We start from the raw sequence: 22,585 nt of genomic DNA on the forward strand, positions 1-22,585 counted from the left end.
CTTCATTTCCCTCTCAAAATAAATTAATGGGCTCCAGAAATTATGAACACTTGATTTTGCAGCATCTGCAGTGCATTAACCCAAATGACTGCTGCAAATATAGCAGTCATTCTCAGCAATGCCTGATTCTTGATGCGTCACAATCAAAGTGATTTAATACATAAATGAAATGCAATTGATTAATAAGATGTGTGACATCATCTCATATGGATGTTGTTAGGGTCCAAGGAATAACAAAGTGTGTTTCAAATTACCAAACCAATTGTAAATTCACGATGCCCATTTCTTTGCTGCACCAACAAGTGCTGTTCGAGTTTACGATGTATCCATGCAGTTACAACCTGTCTTTCCATTTCTAGCATCATTGTGCAAATGGTTTGTCCAGTGGAAAGAAAATGGGTTGATTCCTAAGCTCCTGATAGCCTACTTTTTGACCAATTATGTCAGATATGGCACCTTGATATTTGGGTCAGCACATAGCCCTTCCATGTCTGGCACCTGGGTTTAAATCTGGTTCACACCAATGAGCTCAATGTCCTCTTGCTCTGCGGGTTGTGAGGTTTTTAATATCATAGCAAATAGAAGACGAATGGAAAGAGAGATGGTGCGACTCTGGTTTGCCATTGCAGAGAATCCGGAATAAGCAAAATCTACTTTGGTGGGTTTAATTTTTCCAAGTGCGCAGTTTACGCTAAACACTGATGGCTTCCATGTCATAACCAATGGTGATAATTAGCACAGTCACTGTCATCCTGCCTGCTCCCTTTCTTACTGCCTATGACAACATTGGGAAGGGAAACATTTTCTGTTTGAACTCCCAGCACAGCTGACTAGCCAGGTGAGGCATTTCCTCACCTGGAATCCTGCACAGACTTCCCGCCGGAAAGTTGGAAGTATTTAAATTTATTAGATATATTTATTTAACTTTAACCACCGGTAGCGGATCGGCAGCCGGGTTTATTTTCCCAATTTATTGTGGGCCAATTATGTCAGGTACAGCTATTAAATTCAATTTAAACCGCCGGCCTGTTTTAAACTCTGCCTGATTTCGCGTTCCCGACTTACTGCGGCAATGTGAGGGAGGACGTCCTGCGGGAATGTTCCTAGGATGGATTTACTGATCACTGTACCTTAAACAACCCCGAGTCTCATACAGCCTGTAAGGTTGGTGGTGGGATTCCACAGGAAAGGCCTGTGGCTTTGGCAACACGCTGGCTTGGTTAGGCCTGTCAAAAAGGCCAGCAGCCACCACTGCTTCAGGCAGTTGCCTCAGGATCAATCTTACATAGAATTACATCGAATTCACAGCAGAGAAACAGGCCGTTCGGCCCAACTGGTCCATGCCGGTGTTTATGCACCACACCAGCCTCCTCCCACCTTACCTCATCTGAACCTATCAGAACATCCTTCTATTCCTTTCTCCCTCATGTACGTACCCAGCTTCCCCTTAAATGCATCTATGTTATTGGCCTCAACTACTCCTTTAGGTAGCGAGTTCCACATTCTCACCACTCTCAGGGTAAAGAAGTTTCTCCTGAATTCTTATTGGATTTATTAGTGACCATCTTCTCTACGTCTACCCTATCAAACCCCTTCATAATTTTAATGACCTCTATCAGGTCACCTCTCAGTCTTAACAACATAGGAAACAGGAGCAGGTGTAGGCTATACGGCCCCTCGAGCCTGCTCCGCCATTCAATAAGATCATGGTTGATCTTCGACCTCAACTCCACTTTCCCGCCCGATCCCCATATCCCTTGATTCCCTGAGAGTCCAAAAATCTATCGATCTCAGCCTTTTCTGGAGATAAGAGCCTCAACCTGTTCAGTCTTTCCTGAGAGTTATATATAACCTCTAATTTCTGGTAACATCCTTATAAATCTTTTTTTGCACCTTCTCTAGTGCCTCTATATCTTTTTTGTACGGGACTCTTAAGTGTGGTCTGAACTAGTGTTTGGTTTGCATTTTCATGACCTTGTTAACCTGCGTTGCTACTTGTGATGCTGGTGGGTGCAAAAAGAAATAGGAAAATAACAAAACTAACTGCACGTACAGTTTCTGACTTACATTATTTTTCACTTTTTATTTTTGCCCCTTTTCAAACCAGATGGAGGAAACTTGCTTAAAAGAGAAATCGTGTTGAAAATGATTTCGGGACAGTTGGCACAAAGCAAGAATGAAGTTGGCAGCAACTATGTTCTTCTTTGCCACTGCTCCCTTTCTTCTCCCTTCTGTCAGCAAAACCACCCACAGTATTAATAGGGCAGTCACAGTCAGATAAACTCAGAATATGTTGAAACACATTCCACATGCAGCTTTGAAGATAGACAAGCTGTAAGTGGAATAAGATTGGGTGGTTTCAACCCACTTCCTTGTGGGTGAGTAAAACCACAAAATTGGTCAAGCTACAACACAAATTGGCAGCCCCTTTAAACTGGTGCAGAAATGACAAAGTCACACAGGTGTGATCTTCTGATACTGGGATCAAGCACAATGTTGGCACAGATTAGAAACGCCTTTTAACCTGCATTTGACCTGAGAGTGCTAAGACGTGATGCAAAAGGTGGAAAATTCTTCCATTTCCCAGCACGAACATCCCTCACCTTGATCAGCACAAAACGCAGGGATCAAATCTTTTAAAATTGCGCCTTCATAATCTCCATTTTGCTCTTTCATATTTGCTATCTTCAGGAGTGCAGCTTCATTTATCATTTTTCAAACAGAATTTGTCCATATTTACAATGCATGCATTTCACTGAACAACAATTGAGAGATGGTGGCAAAATGCCCCAAACATGGATGAGTATTTGGAAACCTCAAAGCTCATCATAAATGGCATAGGCAAATACAATGCAGGTAAAAATTGATCCATTTCTGTTTCTAAACGAGGTTCTGGAAAGCTGGGTGATTGGTTTTCTGGTGTGACATTCAATGATTCTATTTTGCAGGGCTACGGGGAAAAAGCGGGGGGAATGGGACTAACTGGATTGCTCTTACAAAGAGCTGGCACGGGCTCGATGGGCCGAATGGCCTCCTTCTGTGCTGTAATCATTCTATGATTCTAAAAGCATAGGCAAACTTCCATACTCAGTCAGATAAAGCCTTTCAAAAACAGCAACAGCATGTGACAGAGCCAAATTTGTGTGGTCAAAACCTTGTCTGACACTTACTTCAGTTGTCTGGCAACCAGGGACAATCAGGTATAGTGCACACGCACTTAGAGGTAACATTACTTTTCTTAAGGTCATCTTTTTCTCAAGATATCAGTAGAAATGTTACAATATGACTTTACATTTTATTTAGCATCTCAATTTTCCTCCCTTCCCTAATCTCCTGAAGATGATACCTCCCTCAGTGGGGTACAACAAGAACAAGAACTTGCTTTTGATGTAGAAAAACACTACAAGATGCTTCACAGATGCATATATTTTTTAAAAAATGGACAGCGAGCCAAAGAAAATGATATTAGTTGGGGTGAACCAAACCTTGGTCATAGAGGAGGGGGAGGTGGAGAGGCAAAGGGGCTTTGGAAGGGAACTCCAAAGCGTGAAGCCAAGGTGGATTAAGGCTCACCCTGTAGCCAAGGGAGGAGCGATGCACAAGAGGGCAGAGTCAGAAGAACAGAGAGTTTTAGGTGCTTTGTAGAGCTGGAGGAGGTTATAGATATAGGAAGGGGCAAGGTCATGAAGGGATTTAATCAAGAGAATGGGAATTTTCAATTGGAGGAGTTGAGTGACTGGAGACAGTGTAGGTCAGTGAGGACAGAGGTAATGGGTGAGTGGAATTCGTGCAGGATAGGATACGGGCAGCAGAGTTTTGGTCAAGCTGAATGGCCTTCTTCTGTGCTGTAACCATTCTATGATTTTAAAAGCATAGGTAAACTTCCATACTCAGTCAGATAAAGCCTTTCAAAAAAAGCAACAGCATGTGACAGAGCCAAATTTGTGTGGTCAAAACCTTGTCTGACACTTACTTCAGTTGTCTGGCGACCAGGGACAATCAGGTATAGTACACACGCACTTACAGAGGTAATATTACTTTTCTTAAGGTCATCTTTTTCTCAAGATATCAGTAGAAATGTTACAATATGACTTTACATTTTATTTAGCATCTCAATTTTCCTCCCTTCCCTAATCTCCTGAAGATGATACCTCCCTCAGTGGGGTACAACAAGATTACAGAGGGCAGAAGGCGGGAACACAGCCATGGTTTCAACAGTAGATGGGCTGACGTAGGGGCAGAAGCGGGTGATGTTACGGAGGTGGAGGTAGACGGTCTTTGTGATGGAGTTGATTGGAGGTCGGAAGCTCAGTTCGGGGTTGAATTGGACTCAGTGAATGACCAGAGCCTATCCAACTGTGGAGGACATCATAGCCAAGCCCAATCCTGTCCTCCCCCAATGAATAAGGGGACACTGTATAGGAGGAAAAGCCTGGTTAACGTTTTCCCTTTTTTAAGCCAGGGGCACTGCAACTATTTATAGTGTCGCTACTGCTGTCCCAGTGAAGATAAGGTAATACAAAATAGATCAGGAGTCAAACCTGGGACCTTCCTTGTTCACGTGACTCAGAAACAGAAGTTTTAACTATGAACTACCAGGAAAACAACAAGCATTTCGAACAAGCTCTGTACGAAGCCATGGGAAGTTCAGTGGGTAATGACACTGATACTGCCTGTTTGATGGAATGCAAAACCTCCAGACAGATGCAAGGTCATGTGATTGCTTTTGTCATTGCACAAATTGAGCTTGCAGATATATTAGCAGATTTCCAAGCAGCCTTCGTGCAGGAAGAGAGATTCCCAGGCAACGAGTGAAGAGGGAGGGAGGGAGAGAGGGAGAAAGAGGGGAGGGAGGGAGGAAGGAAATCTCCTGCAACTAGCAAAAATGGCCATTATAAAATGCTTGACTTCCAGGGAAAAATCCTTCCTTGCCTCTCCTGCCTTGCTACCTCTCAGTGGCATAGAATGTTGCAGCACCAATGCAAACCATGCAGTATGATTTACCATCAGACCTACAGCTTAACCTTTGCTGCTGTGAGTGTTGGCATGCCATCTGATTGCATCTGTCTGTCAGAGTGATGAGCTAAATGTCAGACAGTGATTTGCATTCGACAGATATCATTTTGCCAGATACCGTTGTTTGAATGAAAGTTGCACCTAACTCAGTGTATTCAGAGAACAAGCGTCAAGAGTGAGGCTCGAGCAATTGAACTTTAAGATAATTTCTTCACAGGAAAAGAGCGAACTGATAAAAAAAAATTGCATCCTGCCTACATTTCTGTTTTTTTTAAGAATTTGTCAAAGATACCAACACTGAAATGTTGAAATACTGAGATTTACATTGCTGGAATATGGAGGCTCAAGGACCCCCTGGTCAGAGGTGTCCCTGGGTGCTACCTTGGCTACTCAGGGCTAAGGGAAGAGACTCTCCACTGTGTGGTCCATGGGAAATTTAAACTGGTTCTCTTTCACTTATTTTCAATTTTCACCTATTTTGTCTAAAATTGGCCCTACATTTTACCCAGATACCAAACACTTCCACTGCTTACAAGTGAAATGAGCAGGCCAATGTTTAAATTGTTAAATATAATTTGAGTTAATGTACGGTATTTGTACACAGCTGGGTTAATACCTCCAATGTACAACAGCCAAAACATCTGCACAATGATTGTGTTCTTGTTTTCAAATCCCTCCATGGCCTCGCCCCTCCTTATCTCTGTAACCTCCGCCAGCCCTAAAACCCTCCGAGATCTCTGCACTCCTCCAATTCTTGCCTCTTGCACATCCCCGATTTTAATCGCTCCACCACTGGTAGCCGTGCCTTCAGCTGCCTAGGTCGTAAGATCTGGGATTCCCTCCCTAAACCTCTCCGCCATTCTTCCCCTTTAAGACACTCCTTAAAACCTACCTCTTTGACCAAGCTTTTGGTCACCTGCCCTAATATCTCCTTATGCGGCTCGGTATCAAATTTTGTTTGATAATCACTCCTGTGAAGTGCCTTGGGACTTTTTATTACGTTAAAAGCACTGTATAAATGCAAGCTGTTGTTGTTGAGGCAGAAGATGAGTTTTAATATCCATTCTTTTTGCTGCCTCATACCGGTTCCTTTTTATGTTACATGCACCAAGAGTATAACTTATCACAAAGGTCACCTATCATGAATGACAGGTTGCTAATATCTGGACCATAAGCCATTCTTTTAGCCTTTCTTTACACAGATTGCTCTGCTCCATATCTCAGCTGTCATTTTCTCCAACTCCCAGCAAAAGAAAGCTTCATGGCCAAAATGTTTCTGACTTTATTCTTTCTGCTTCAGTATCCAATGGCAGCCACCTGTGATCCTATTTTCACCCTCAACTGCGGAATCAGATAGTATCGGCTACCTGAAGTCACACATTTCAAGTCCCTTCCCGAGTGTGCACCAGATTTCAAATCCGCGGAAACTCTGGGCAAACTCAAACAGCTAGACTTCACCGAAAAATTTGGATTCTGTAACAAATGGGGCAAATTGGCATCTCTGGTATGTTTTCGCCTGTCTGATGCAGGTTGTTAAACTTTCCTCAAGAAGGCCTGAATTGTTTTATATTTATAGCAACAATGTTTGATCCACAACAGGAACCAATTATGGTGATTGAAGCGCTACAGATGTTCCCCATAATAAGATAAAACAGAGCAGCTGGCAGACAGAAAAGCTGAAATAAAGGGCAGGAAACTAAGCCAAGCAAAAAGGAGAGTGAACAAAACACTTGTGCCTTCATTTTGGGTTAACAAATAGCATTATAGAACAGTGCTACAAACCGCAGTAAATTATGACATATTCCAGCAATAAGGACAGCCTCCAAACCCAACAGAGAACGCGTGCTATGAATGCACTCACATCACAACTGAGAGGAAGTTGCAGCAGCGTTGTCCAGTTTGTTAGCTACTAACCACATATGGCTAATTGGGAATCCAGGTGTGGCTAATTGCATTTCTGATTAGTAAATAAACAATGAGTAATAGACACCGTGATTGGGCATGTGATCTCAATACTCATATTCACACGGCTATGAATGTGTATTTTAACCTGTTTGTTGGTAAAATGGAAAGATGAAGAGCAGAAAGTGCAAGTGTTTTTGAAAATTGTGAGAGCTTTACTTCCTTGGTCATTGAAAGGTGATAGATGTTTGTTAAGTAAATATACCCATGTGATGTACATTTACCCTGTATTGTGTGAGTGTATGTAAGGCGTTTTCCACTAAAATTAGTGCTTGAGGCTAAAACAGTATTGCCATTGCCACACCTGTAGCTAGTCAGCAATTTCTGTTGGACAACACTGAGTTATCGGACTATAACCTGAACTTGGGTTTCAAATGCACACGCCCTTGGAAAAAAAAAGTTTTAAAAAATTTGTTTTAGGGATGTGGATGCTGCTGGCAAGGCCCAATTTACTGTCCATTTCCAGTTGCCCCGAGAAGATGGTGGTGGGCCTTTTCCTTGAACCACTGCAGTCCTTGTCGTACTCCCACATACTGTTAGGTAGAACATTTTAGGATTTAAACCCAGCAATGATTAAATAACGGTGATATGTGTCCAAGTCAGGATGGTGTGTAACTTGGAGATAATGGTGTTCCCAAGATTTTTTTTTTTATTCGTTCATGGGATGTGGGCGTCGCTGGCGAGGCCGGCATTTATTGCCCATCCCTAATTGCCCTTGAGAAGGTGGTGGTGAGCCGCCTTCTTGAACCGCTGCAGTCCGTGTGGTGACGGTTCTCCCACAGTGCTGTTAGGAAGGGAGTTCCAGGATATTGCTGCTCTTGTCTTTCTTAATGGCAGAGGTGATGGAGCTGGGAGGTACTGTCAAAGTAAACTTGATGAGTTTTAAACCTACAATCTTTACACCCTCCAGTCTCTTGTTCAATGTACTGTACAGCTCTATTATGTGATTGGTCCACAGCACCTTACATCCTTACATATCCCATATCTGCAGCTCGTATCTGCTTTCACGAGAACAACACTTCACAAAAATCCAGCAAGTGATTGCGAGAATAATGCATCCTCTGCATATCTATTGTAAATGGACTTTGAATGCCTGAATTTATCACTGACATTCCTGTCAGTGATAGGAAATGTTTCCCAATGCCTTCATGTCAATTGAGGTCAAAACAAAAAAAAACACGTAGCAGGCGACAGAAAGCATATCTTCACCAACCACTCACTTAAACGTAAAATGTTGAGGTGTAGGGAATGGTGCACGGCATTCATTTCAGTGAATGCCAGCATTCTTTACAGGTGAAACTAAACAAATAAGCATCCGCGGAAAATCCGTGATCCTTGGTTCAAGTCCAAAGGTTGCTCGACTTTTGGAATCTACCAGTTGCATCATGAGTTTCAGCAGTCCTCGAGCAGACTGTCAGCTTCTGATAGGAAAGCATTACTTCACCTCCTGTAGGGAGGAACCTGTCCTTGCCTTTGCCTGGCACATTCCTGCCTCACAATCAGACGGCACTGGGTTCTCGTCCCAGCGTCGACTGTCACTTGAATCCTCCTGACACTGACGGAAACACAGGTGTTCAGGTCTTTGATGGTCCTGGTCCTTTATGGGATGGGGGTAGGGGTAGGGGAATGCCTTCTGACACATACCTTCTGTCAGAAAACCAAGATTCACTTTTCTTGTCTCTGCAAGTTGCACGTATGCGTCGCTGGCAAGGCCGGCATTTATTGGCCATCCCTACTTGCCCTGAGAAGGTCTTCTTGAACCGCTGCAGTTTTAGCAGGCTGATACAACTGAGGTGCTTGCTAGGCCACGTCAGAGGGCAGTTAAGTGTCAACCGTGTTGGTGAGGACCTGGATTCACATATAGGCCCAGACCGGGTAAGAATGGCTGGTTTCCTTCCCTAAAGGATATTCATGAACCAGTTGGGTTTTAAATACAATCCAATAGCTTCATGGTCATTTTTCAAACCGATACCCAACCAGCTTTTTATTTCCACATTTTTTTTAAAAACTGAATCCAAAGTCTCAAACTACCATGATGGGATTTAAACTCATTAATTCTCTGGATTATTAGCCCAGGTCTCTGGATTACTCCTCTGCCAAATGTAACATAACCACTATACTACCAATTCCAGATAGCATGGTGAGAAGAAATTTCTTCGAGGAGAGTCAGGGGGTGGGGAGGGGGTGGGGGAAGGGAAGCCAAGAGAAACACATGTTTATATTTTCTGCATGTTGCTGAAGTTCCTGTGGAGTACCACAGTGGCATCAGATGTGGGTTCACGGACACAGTTCATTACAAGGCTACTTCCCGATTGTGGTCTGAGTGTTGCTGGGGTGGCACTGAACGGTGGCTACCTTACCTTAAAAGAAATGATGGAGTTGAGGCACCCATTACATGGCTGTAGAGCAGTACTGGCAGAGGGCTGGGAACAGGGCACCATCCTGTCCTCTCAGTCGGTGACTGGTGCATAATTTGAGAGATCTAAAGAAGGCGGCAAAAAAATATATATTTTAAGATGATTACAATACTGAAACCTATTTGTGGGCTTTGTTTCACATGTAGGGTACTGGATATCTACAGATAAACCCAAGCTTGTAGTTTCACTGAGGGGTTGAAATGGTTTAAATATAGAATAAGAGATCTCCAGAAATGTTTATATGCCTTATAACTATCCCCAGAATCCCTATAAAACTGGAGGGTTGAAACAGCTTTATTGGGTTTGTCCTGTGCTCCATTGATTTTGTTCAGTTTCAGTTTTCTCCCTTCCCTTTCTGCCCCTCCTAAAACCAGGGGCTTCCTTTATGGGATATGGCTTCATGGATGCCTGTTGCCCTCTGGCAGCTTGCCCAAGTGACCATTATTTATTTATGAGCCCCTGGAAGTAAGTGTTGGCAGGCTATTGCATCCTGGGAGGCATCATGGTCAACACACATGCACAAGGGGTCACCGTATAGTGGTCAGGAAGGGGATCAATCTTCCCCTTCCGAACTCATGGGTGGTGTGACCAGTTATGGTGTCCCCACCCTCACCCTAGCTGAGCTCAGCTAACAGGGCACTGATCAAATCTGGCCCTTTATGGTTGACCTCCTTATTAATGAGACCTAAAGGAAGGTGCATGAGCAAACTCAGATTTCATTAGATGCAGTAACTATTTTGGCGGAACACTTAAGTTTAGTTGAGCAGTTTGTTGATGGTCCTGCTCGGTTTCAGTGGTCTTTTAGACTTTCCCAGAATCCAAATTCTTTTCCTGTTCCAATCTTCCATTCTCTACTCTTAAAAGTGCTCCCTCAAGCGGAGGTATAATTCCGCAGGCACTTCCACCCTTCAGTATTTCACCTGTGGGATCATTCATCACGTGTGAGCCCAGACAACCAGTGACAGCAGACGATTCGACGAGGGGGGGTTGCATCACGGGCCCAGAGCACTGAGGCCACTTTTAATGTCCTCTGCTGCCACCCTGGCTGAGATCAGCTCAGAATGGGCGATGGGCGGGGGGCGGGAGCGAGGGAGAAATAATCTTGATCACTGTGCCTCAGGCTGTGCATGTACAAAACTGAGACACCTTAAATGGAATCCTTAAGTCCTTTTCTATCAATCCTCCTAAGTGTCTGCAGAGGAAACTTTAATAGGCTTAATTTTTTTTTAGTTAACTTGGGCTTCCTGCTTCGTTTCAACAGCCTCAGCAATTCGACATGTCACAACAGTTCCTGAACAGATTTTCACGCCATCAGCTCCAATACTCCATTGTGTTTCAGGAGCCAAATAATAGATGTCACCCACAACCTTATTGTATTTTAAATCAGCAGCTGACCTCAGATATATGCCTCTCTCTTACTCCAGCGTTACCCACCACCACCCCCCCGCCCCAAATAAAAAATCTAAGTGTGTACTGGCTGGCTGCAAGTTCTCTTTATACTGTGCACATAACATAGAGAAGGGAATTAACTTCCACATACATAGGGGTAGTTGCAGAAAGTCTGTGGCTGGTGAGTAATTGTTCTGGTTACAGCTGTGCTCCTTGCCCTTCTACTGTGGGTTTCAATCAGCTGAGCAATTCCCAGGAATTCCTCCCCCACCCCGCCAATGAAGTTCATAGACGTTAGTAGTTAGAACTGTTTATGCTGATGATAATTATATGCATTCATGATATGCTGAAATACTGCTTAATCAAAATTAGACCCTTGAGTAAAAAATATTCAAAGAAATGCAAAGACTGTGCATCATACGTACTTTCGATTAATTCACCCTTTGCTCTCAATCCCGATCCTGTGAGCTCTGCTGGAAAGTGGCTGTGGGGTGAGCACGAGATTAGGCTCAGTTGACGGCCTTCCTAACATTTGAATCATCTGCTGGCACTCACGGGCTAGACTCGTTACATCGAGAACAGACACTTGGAGAGAGCTTGAGCAACTGCACCAACAGCGTGAGAGATCACCTTGCGTCAAGGCAGAAAATGGAATAAAATTGCAAAGAACAAAATACAAGTAAAAAGGGGTGATGTCATCTTGCTGCTGAGAGAATAGTGACATTGCCCAGAGTTCTGAGTGCAATATGAATCCAAATGTGCACAGTGACAAAGGTGAACACCACTTGTTAAATGAGAAGTCTCTGTGTGAAGCATGTCCTCATCTCTTTCAAGCAGATCTGTATCATAATATAATCACACCTGGTACTAAGTCTGTGTACTTCTTGCGTCAGTCTTACACATGTGGAGGCTGACAGTTCAGATTTGTGACTTGCTGCAGAGTCAGTGGGACAGGCTGGATGGACCAGTGTCTTCGCCTGTCTGTCATTCTACGGACGTGTCCATTGGTTGAGAAATGAGCTCGCACTTTGAGCTGGGCTTGGGAACTGAGCATAAGTGGATTACTATTGGTGGGTACTGCTGCCTACTCAGCCAATAAGAGCCCTTTCAGGATCTGGCAGCTCCTGATTGGCCAGTCTGAAGCACCTGTTCCCATTTTAGTCCTTCGAGCATCTTCAACTCGCAGATGAGCCAACTTCTCTGTGAAAGCAGTGGAGACACAAAATGTCATAAAAAACTGACATTTAGCACCAATTCATTACATATGGTTACACACATTTCTTTAAGCGATAACAGGGTGGGGTAGTTTGCACATGAAATACTCCCCACAGATCTTCCTTCTCCTTTTACCAAGCCCGTTATTCTTTTTTGAACTTGTGCCCTTCGTTTTCTAATAAATTAATTATTGCAAAAAAGAAAAAAAAACTGTTACAACAGGTGGTTGAGTGAGTACAAGGTCATACGTCATGCACAGTGGTTTCACTGATAAGCACAAACCCACATTGGGTACTGATGATTTGGTTCACGCATCTTGCAACGGTATGGAGCAAAAAAAGAAAGATGTGCATTTCATAGAGCCTTTTATGTTCTCAGGACGTCCCAAAGCGCTTCACAGCCAATAAAGTACTTTTCAAGTGTAGTCACTGTTGTAATGTAGGTAATGTTGGAATCAGTGAATTGCACCAAATTAATCACAACAAATAAAGCAAAAAGATTAAACAGTCAGATACACCTCAAGGCTGGGAAATCGCCTCAGAACGCATCGCAACAATACAGTAACAAAATGAGTTGCTTTTGGCGATGAGACAATTTGTTTAAATAAAGACCCAAAATGGTGGGTGGAGAAAAAGCTGTTCTTTTCCTCTCCTTTTTGCTCTTTGTAAATTTCCCCACGTGCTAAGCTGCCACACTATTGTACATAAACTATAGAAGCAACTGATGTTCAGTTATATTGAATTAAAACTCAAAGCTTTTACTATCGATCGGTTGATGTCCCTGACTGACCCAATGGAAGAACTGTTCTGTTTTTCAGCTAAGCAGCATTTGGTGAACAATTGTCGCCTTTCATGTATTTAACAGTTCTAAGGGATTCTGAGAAATGTGGGTTTTGTTTTGTACTGGGCCTCGGGAGAAAAACCCCACTGCTAAGGTATAAAAATAATGAAAACTTAGAGAGGGAGAAGATGCTTCAATTTAGCATTACCTATTTACTGGGGATTCTGCCTCTTGGCTTGAGTCCGCAATCCAGCTCTTTATACATGTAACGAGTATACACAGATCAGAATAATTGTCTGATATACTTTTTGTTTTGGTTTCTTTCAGAATCTACCACCTGGAACTCAATATGTAGGCAGTCTGCAGTTACCCTACATCTCTAAGGTATTTTATCTGCCAAGTCTTTGCAGGAAAATTTCCATATTGCATTCAGTGTGAAATAATAATGAGTACCTGCCTCTAAGAGGAAGAAAATTAAATGGGGCCGAGGATTATTCAGGCTAATTTCCCAATCAGACGTTGCCAGTGAGGAGTGGTGCTCACACAGAGCACTGGTTGCAAAATCATGGGCTTGTCGCAAGATTGTCCATCTATTTAAATTGCTGGATAGAAAATCAGGGGCTGCCGGCCTGCCATTTCCTGACCAGCTCCCTGCGAGTGACGTTCCTCACCGGAAGCGTCCTATTGGGGAATCAGCTCCATTAAATCTTTTCAGAGGCTCAGTTTTACACTTTATTATACATCAATAAATTGTCTTTTATGTCGAGTTCTCTGCTTGCAAGTGCTTATCACCAGCCGAGAACCAGAGAACTGCAGTGACATTTAAAGTGACATTCACAGCTCTTGGGGAGAAAAGCTTCTAAGCATTCTTCTTAATGGTTTACAAAATTCCACCGTGAGTGCGTATTGGAAATTCAGGTTCAGAGGTCAGTGGACTCCGCAGGATGTTCCTGCCATTAAAATATGCCCTCCCGAAGGGAAAAGCTCCATGTCAGGAGCACAAATTTGGAAGATTATCCCTCTGGAACAGAAGAACAATAATGGGCCATTCAGCCCCTCGAACCTGTTCTGCTTCTGATACGGTGACATGATTTGTAGCAAAAACTAACATTGTGTCGTTAGTTTATTATTGCAACATTTGCAGGGAGCGGCACTGTGACACGTGGTCACTTGACCCCCTCAAAATGGGTGTGACTCCTTTTAATGTTGCAGGTACAGCCGTTCAGTCTGAGAAGGCATTTGGGCCATTTAGCGTGAATGCAACTGCTATGCAGTGTGAAAACATAATTAGATGCAAGCTATTGCATCTGTTAATGAATAACTGTGAACTGACTGTGAGAGAATGAAATTCCTGTCTTCACTAATTTTAGCAGAGAATTCTGCACCAAAGTAAAACTCACGCAATTCTAAAATTAGCGAAATTAATCATTTCTCCCCAAGAAAGCCTGAACTGAGGTTGAAGAATTTGCTGGGATCTACTATGGGTTTAGTTTTGTGCTCCCACCCCACCCAATCTCTTGCCTCCTCTCATGAAGGGAATGCTGGCCTTTATATCCAGAGGACTCGAATACAAGGGGGTAGACATTTTGCTACAGCTATACAAAGCCCTGGCTAGACCACACCTAGAGTACTACATTCAGTTCTGGGCACTGCACCTTAGGAAGGATATATTGGCGTTGGAGGGAGTGCAGCGTAGATTTACTAGAATGATACCTGGACTCCAAGAGTTAAATTACGAGGAGAGATTACACAAATTAGGGTTGTATTCCCTGGAATTTAGAAGATCAAGGGGTGATTTGATCAAAGTTTTCAAGATATTAAGGGGAACTGAAAGAGTAGATAGAGAGGAACTATTTCCGCTGGTTGGGGAGTCTAGGACGAGGGGACATCGCCTGAAAATTAAAGCCAGGACTTTCAGGAGTGAAGTTAGGAAATACTTCTACACGCAAAGGGTGGTAGAAGTTTGGAACTCTCTTCCGCAAGTGGCAGTTGATGCTAGCTCAATTGTTAATTTTAAATCTGAGATTGATAGATTTTTGTGAGCCCCATATCCCTTAATACCTTTGGCTAAGGCGGATATGTGGAGTTATGTCACAGATCAGCCGTGATCTTATTGAATGGCGGAACAGGCTCAAGGGGATAAATGGCCTACTCCTGTTCCTATGGTTCCTAAAGGAGTCACTCACATTGGAAGGAGGTTCTCTTGGAGCCGGTCGTCCTCTGCTGCCCGCTCCTGTGTGACCCTGGAAAGTGAGTAGCAACTGGCTGTTTGAACACAGAATGTCATCTTAGCCAAACACAGTCCTGTCCTCACCAGATGTCCACACAGGCAGACTTTCCAGCAGGACTCCATGGATTGTGATCATTGGCAGCAATCGTGACCAACTGTTTTCCCTTACTTAACACGGCTAACCAAATGGCTTGATGGGCGAGTGACCTGCTGCTGTTCCTATGTTCCCCAGCTCAGAGCTAACGAGGTTAACTGTACTTATCCCATCACTGCCCAGTCTGTGATCAACAAGCTCAGGACCAGATCAACTAGATTTGGGATGAGACCTGTGACCATCCTAGTCCATGTGGCTCAGCACTACAACACACAGAGACGATATCCACTGATATAACAGAGGAGTTATTTATGGGTTTGGTGCTTATTGAATTGTCATTTTTACTATTAATTATCTCACATCTGGGCCATGGAATTATTACAAACAGAATAAGCGTGCATCCTTTCTGCAATGATCAGAATGAATCTTATTTCCCAATCATTTTCTTGCAAAGAGGCTACAATAATTTGACAGACAATCTGTTTAAATAAATTAGTTGAATAACTGTTTTCAAAATGTAAGCTGCTTGATCGTCCAGACAGGATTCCAGGCTTGTGGCCTTTCAACCTATGAATTAAAGAAACTGCTCAAAAATGAGCTAAAATCAGGGTCACCTCAGATGCTTGGCCCAGCAGTCTCACTGTTGGCTGCGACGATATTGGGGCTCTGTTTGAGATCCTTTTGTACCCCCCCATACCATCTAAATTTACATCTTCAGGTAACAGAGGTAAAATAACAATGTACTGACTTACAGCACCATTCATACCCCAACTTCCAATTTTTCATGACCCAGAAGGCTTCAAAAAGCACTGTTGAAACATTGGGATGTGAAAAAATACGATATAATGCCCTTCAGTGTTGCTGCACCCGAGTTTGCCAACCTCCGTGGCTAAACAGCAAAAGATCATCGGGTATATTTTTTGATCACCGCTTTTTGGTGCGAGTCAATTTGCTACACATGAGTGCACACTTAGCACATGCATTAGCAAGACTAGGCTTGTATTCCCTTGAGTATAGAAGATTAAGTGGTGATCTAATTGAAGTGTTTAAGCTGAATAAAAGATTTGATAGGGTTGAGAGAGAAACTATTTCTTCTGAGGGTTCCAGAACAAGGGGCATAACCTTAAAATTAGAGCTCGGACATTCGGGGGTGATGTCAGAAAGCACTTCTTCACACAAAGGGGAATGGAATCTGGAACTCCCTCCCTGTTGAGGCTGGGAGGTTAAATCGAAAATTTCAAAACTGAGATTGATAGATTTTTGTTAGGCAAGGGTATTAAGGATTACGGAGCCAAGGCAGGCAGGTGGAGTTAAGGTACAGATCATCCATGATCTAATTAAATGGCGGAACAAGCTCGAGGGGCTGAATAGCCGACACCTGTTCCTATGTTCCCAATAATTGCACCCCTGTAGAGAACTTGACTGATGTAACATGGGCACCAATTTAAGGCATGTTTCAATTTTTTTTTAAATGAGAAATTACTGATGTATCATTCAACGTCACCACCCAGCCAGTGAAAACGCTCACTTATAAAAATATTATCTTTAGGATATTTGGTCTTGAAAGTAGAACGTGGTAAAAAGCATGCTCATCCCAGCTGGGAGTGATTTAAAAGAAAATGGCCTGCTTCTGCCATTGGGCTGCGTGGTTCGGTCAGTAAGATCTTGCTTTGCAGGACTTGTACCAAATTCCTGTCTCCTATTTTCACGCACGTGTTAACTCAGATTGATGGCTTTCTAGACACAAAAGGCTTCAAGGGGTATAGGGAGAGAGCGGGAATATGGTATTGAGATAGAGGATTAACCATGATCATATTGAATGGTGGAGCAGGCTTGAAGGGCCGAATGGCCTACTCCTGCTCCTATTTTCTATGTTTCACCATTGTCTATTCAGACACAGTTGAACCTAAACTTGTCCTCACCTAATCTAGGCACACTTCCAGCAGAGATCCCAAATCAGGAGTGGGAACTCCTAACATTTTTCTGGCTGGAATCAGCTAACTCCGTCCGCACTGACACTGAGATCAAATCTGGGACATTCATAGTCAGAAAGAAAGAGTGGAACAGGTTTCCGCTTCTTCTATCAGTGACAACATCAGTCAACCGTGTGCAGGTACACCAAGGCATGGGTGAGCTGCTGGGACTTAACCCGTTTAACATACAGGCCTGACATTAATGGCTTTGTTAAGCCCTAATTCAAGGTGAATTTGCAGATGCTTGCCTTCCGATCCATGTCGCTGCAAAGATAGCGTTAGACCATAAGACCATGGAGATAGGAGCAGGAGTAGGCCATTCAGCCCCACGAGCTTGTTCCGCCATTTAATGAGATCATGGCTGATTTGATTTTTTACCTCAACTCCATTTTCCCGCCCTTTCCCCATATCCTTTGACTTCTTTGCTGATCAAAAATTTGTCGAACTCAGCCTTGAATGTATTCAATGACTCAGCCTCCACAGCTTTTTGGGGTAAAGAATTGCAAAGATTCATGACCCTCTGGGAGAAGAAATTCCTCCTCATTTCTGTCTTAAACGGGTGACCCCTTATTCTGAGACAATGCCCCCAGTTTTAGATTCCCCCATGAAGGGTAACATGCTCTCACCATCTACCCTATTGAGTCCCCTCAGAATCTTGTGCGTTTCAATAAGATCTCCTCTCATTCTTCTAAACTCCAATGAGTATAGACCCAAGCTGTTCAATCTTTCCTCATAAAACAACTCTTCCATACCCGGAATCAACCAAGTGAACCTTCTCTGAACTGCCTCCAATGCAAGTATATTCTTCCTTAAATAAGGGCACCAGAACTGTCCGCAGTACTCCACGTGTGGTCTCACCAGCACCCTGTACAGTTGTAGCATGACTTCCCTGCTTTTATACTCCATCCCCCTCGAAATAAAGGCCAATATTCCGTTTGCCTTCCGGATTACCTGCTGCACCTGTATGTTGACTTTTTGTGTTTCATGTACGAGGACACCCAGATCCCTCTGTACCGCAGCATTTTGTTGTATTTCTCCATTCAAATAATATTTTGCTTTTTTATTTTTCCTCCCAAAGTGGATGACTTCACATTTTCCCACATTATATTCCATCTGCCATATTTTTGCCCATTCGCTTAACCTGTCAATATCCCTTTGCGTCCTCATCGCAACTTGCTTTTCCACCTGTCTTTGTATCATCAGCAAATTTGGCCACAAGACACTCTGTTCCTTCATCCAAGTCATTGATATATATTGTAAATAGTTGAGGCCTCAGCACTAATCCCTGCGGCACCCCACTAGTTACAGATTGCCATTTTGAAAATGACCCTTTTATCCCGACTCTTTGTTTTCTGTTAGTTAGCCAATCCTCAGTCCATGTCAGGATATTACCCCCAACACCATGAGCTCTTATCTTGTGCAGTAATCTTTTATGTGGCACCTTATCGAATGCCTTTTGGAAATCCAAATATACTGCATCCATTGGTTCCCCTTTATCAACCCTGCCTGTTACTTCCTCAAAGAACTCTAATAAATTTGTCAGACACGATTTCCCCTTCATAAAACCATGTTGACTCTCCTTGATTGTATTATGAGTCTCCAAATGTCCTGCTACTACTTCCTTAATAATGGATTCTAGTATTTTCCCAAAGACAGATGTTAGGCTAACTGCTCTATAGTTACCTGCTTTCTGACTCACTTCCTTCTTGAATAGGAGTGTTATGTTTGCGGTTTTCCAATCCGCTGGGACCTTTCCAGAATCTCGTGAATTCTGGAAGATTACAACCAATGCGTCCACTATCTCTGTAGCCACATCCTTTAAGACCCTCGGATCCAAGCTATCAGGTCCAGGGGACTTGTCAGCCTTTAGACCCATTAGTTTACCTTGTACTTTTTCTCGTGGCATAGTGATTGTTTTTAGTTCCTCCCTCCCCTTTGCCCCTTGATTTTCTACTATTATTGGTATATTATTAGTGTCTTCCACTGTGAAGACAGATACCAAATATCTGTTCAATTCCTCTGCCATTTCCTTGTTTTCCATTATTATTTCCCCAGTCTCATCCTCTAAGGGACCAATGTTTACTTTAGCTACCCTCTTCCTTTTTATATATATGTAGAAGCTTTTACTGTCAATTTTTATATTTCTTGCAAGTTTACTCTCATAATTTATTTTCTCCCTCTTTATTATTCTTTTAGTCATCCTTTGATGGTTTTTAAAGTTTTCCCAATCTTTGGGCTTACCAGTAATCTTTCATTTAACCTGATACCATTCTTGACTTCCTTAGTTAGCCATGGTTGGATCACCCTTTTTGTGGAGTCTTTCCGCCTCACAGGGATATATTTTTGTTGCGAGTCATGAAATATCTTTTCAAATGTTTGCCACTGCTTATCCACCATCATACCATCTAATCTGTTTACCCAGTCCACTTTAGCCAATTCCGCCCTCATTCCGTTATAATTGCCCTTATTTAAGTTTAAAACAGTAGTTTCAGACCCAAGATCCTGGCTCTCAAACTGGATGTGAAATTCTATCATGTTATGATCACTGCTTCCCAAGGGATCCTTTACTTTGAGATCATTAATTAATCCTGTTTCGTTACCCATTACCAGATCCAAAATGGCCTGTTCCCTGGTTGGTTTCCCGACGTATTGGTCGAAGAAACAGTCCCTAATACGCTCTATGAACTCTTCCTCAGGGCTATTTTTGCCAATTTGATTTGTCCAATCCATGTGAAAGTTAAAATCATCCATGATTATTGCATTACCTTTTCTACAAGCCCCCCTTATTTCCTGATTACTATTTTGCCCTACAGTGTAGCTACTGTTAGGGGGCCTATATATTACTCCCACCAGCGTTGAAGTACAGGAGCGTGTCTTCAGAGGGCCAGTGCAGAGTACAGTAAGGAACGTTACAAAGAGCGATTTAAATATTTCAGTGCACACAGCAGCACGGGTATTAGAAAGTCTTACTTTGCTGGACATGAAATGGAAGGAGGGCAGCAGAAGACACAGAGGCCTGAGGCCAGAGAAGGAGAGCCAACAGGACTGCTTCAACCTCACCGAGGGGCAATGTGCGAGGAGCACATAACCACGAAGCAAGAGATAGATCCATTCTGCCCTCTCCCCTTATCTGTAATCTCCTCAAGCCATAGAACCCTCCGAGGTCTCTGCGCACCTCCAATTCTGGCTCTTGACTTCTTTTGCCCACCATTGGCGGCCGTGCCTTCAACTGCCTAGGCCCTAAGCTCTAAAGTTCCCTCCCTTAACCTCTCCACCTCTCTACATCTCTCTCCTCCTTCAAGACACTGCTTAAAACCTACCTCTTTGGCCAAATGTTTGGTCACCTGCCCTAATGTCTCCTTCGTTGGCTGAGTGTGAAATTTTGTCTGAAAATGCTTGTGAAGCCCCTTGGGACCTTTTACTATGTTCAAGGTGCTATATAAATGTAAGTTGTTGATGTCTGCTGGAACTAGACTTTCAGCCAAGGAGTAACAAACACCAGCACTGTGCTGCCAAGACCTGTCAATCTCAACCACGCCATTCAACATTGTGCCATAGGCTTCTTCCAGCCCTGACGAAGATCAGTCAGTTTGCTGTTCACCCTTGCGTTCAAGGTCACAGATACCCTGTTTGCACGTGCTGGTGAATACATCAAAATCGGCAGCAGCAGCGCAGAGACTGCCAGAGCCCGGGTGCAGGAGCCCATCAACTGTTTCACAGGTGCCATTCAAGCACCTGTGAAACATCATGGCATTCATCAAAGAAAAGGATCGTACCCGACAAAGGTCCAAATGGTGCGCGACCACTGCCAAATAAATGTGCACGCGAACGCACAGGAGTGCCCATGGTGATGAAAACGGGAATTTCTGTCTTGATTTTATATGGTTTTATAAAATAACTGTGGTTAGGATGGAGGCTGTGCTGTCTTCACTGTTTCAAAACGGAAGGCAGGAGATGGTCAGTCTACAAAAGAGAGAAATGCCTTTTTTTCCAACAACAACTTGCGCTTTTATAGTTTCTTTAACCAAGTAAAAGGTCCCTAGGCGCTTCACAGGAGCGTAAATCAGCTAAAAACTGGCACCGAGCCAAAGAAGGAGACATTGGGACAGGTGATATTGATTAAGATAAAGATAGATTGCATGTTAATGTAACCGGTTTAAAAAGGTGTTCATGTGCACAGCTTGACAGACACAGATGTAATTGCTTTGGTGCTTCAGCAGTTGAGAATTGACTGCCAGATGCAGACAGCCCATGTTCCACCATTGCTAAACAATTAGAGAGCCATTGTAAAGTGGGTTTTAGGATTGCATCACTGTCACAGGGCAAAACATCGTTATTTTGCTGCCCATTGCAACCTAAGCTGATGGGTGATATCATCTTTAAGGAATACGTTTGAGCTTCAAAAAACAAAACAATCCATTTGGCTTGGGCCTTTCCTGTGGTCATCAGTTTTCTCGCTGCTCCTCCGCTGGGTAAGAAATAAATCTTATGTATTTACTGCCAGAGAATAAAAGCACTTGCTGAGACGAGCTGTGAGAACTCGAGTCGAAAACATTTGCATCATTGTAAGCTTGAACTTTGTGCTGAACTGTATCTGGCTTATCTTTCTGTTTATGTGTATTTTTATATCTGTTCTTGAGATGTGCGTGTTGCTAGCAAGGCGACATTTATTGCTCATCCCGAGTTGCTTTGAGAAGTTGGTGTTGGGCCTTCTTTAACCAGTGCAGTCCTTATGGGGATGGTGCTCCCATGATGGTGTTTAGGAGGGAATTCCAGGATTTTGACCCATTGACAATGAAGGAATGGTTATCTATGTTCAAATAAGGATGGTGTGTGACTTGGAGGGGAACCTGGAGATGATAGCGTTCCCATGGCGTTACTGCTCTTGTGCTTCTCGGTGGCTGGGGGGCGCTTTCGATTAAGCTAGATGAGTTCCTGTAGATCATACATACTGCAGCCACAATGCGCTGGTGGTGGAAGGTGAGATATAGAGTCCAGTGATCGGGGCACCAACCCATCAAGCAAACGGTTCTGTCCTGAATGATGTTGAACTTCGAATGTTGTTCAATAGCTGCATTCTTCCAGGCGAGTGAGGAGTATTCCATCACATTCTTGACTTCTTCCTTGTAGATGACAGAGAGGCTTTGCAGAGGTGGGCCATTCATCGGCCAGTATCTAGCTTCTGCCCTGCTCTTGTTGGCACGGTGTTCGTATGGCTGGTGTAGCTAAGCTTCTGATCAGTGGTGACCCCCAAGATGTTACGGTAGGGGATTTGACAATGGTGGTGCTATGAAAGGTCAGGTGGAGGGAGCTGGGCATTTTCTGGTTGAAGCAAATGTGACCTGCCACTTGCCAGATGGATTCTGTCTGGGTTCTGCTGGTGGCTGGTATAGGGTGCTTCATTATCGGAGGAGCTAATGCTAGCAGTGGTCAACTGGTGTGGTATTTTCTACCTTGTGCTGACAAAAGAATGTGGTGGCCAATCCCAGGTTTTTTCCAGTCAGTGATT

At 43.4% G+C, this 22,585-nt stretch overlaps 1 protein-coding gene across 2 annotated transcripts in view; it reads left to right on the top strand.

Annotated features, from left to right (window-relative positions):
- Nucleotides 1-22,585, top strand: part of LOC137335789 (pleckstrin homology domain-containing family A member 2-like) — an 87,770-nt gene that overhangs the window by 25,390 nt on the left and 39,795 nt on the right. For both annotated transcript variants that reach the window (XM_068001200.1, XM_068001201.1), the window contains exon 3: nt 13,107-13,163. In XM_068001200.1, coding sequence (XP_067857301.1) covers nt 13,107-13,163 — 57 coding nt within the window. The remainder of the gene's footprint in view (nt 1-13,106; nt 13,164-22,585) is intronic.

The sequence above is a fragment of the Heptranchias perlo genome, chromosome 20 (assembly GCF_035084215.1).
Source record: "Heptranchias perlo isolate sHepPer1 chromosome 20, sHepPer1.hap1, whole genome shotgun sequence".
Lineage (NCBI taxonomy): Eukaryota > Metazoa > Chordata > Chondrichthyes > Hexanchiformes > Hexanchidae > Heptranchias > Heptranchias perlo.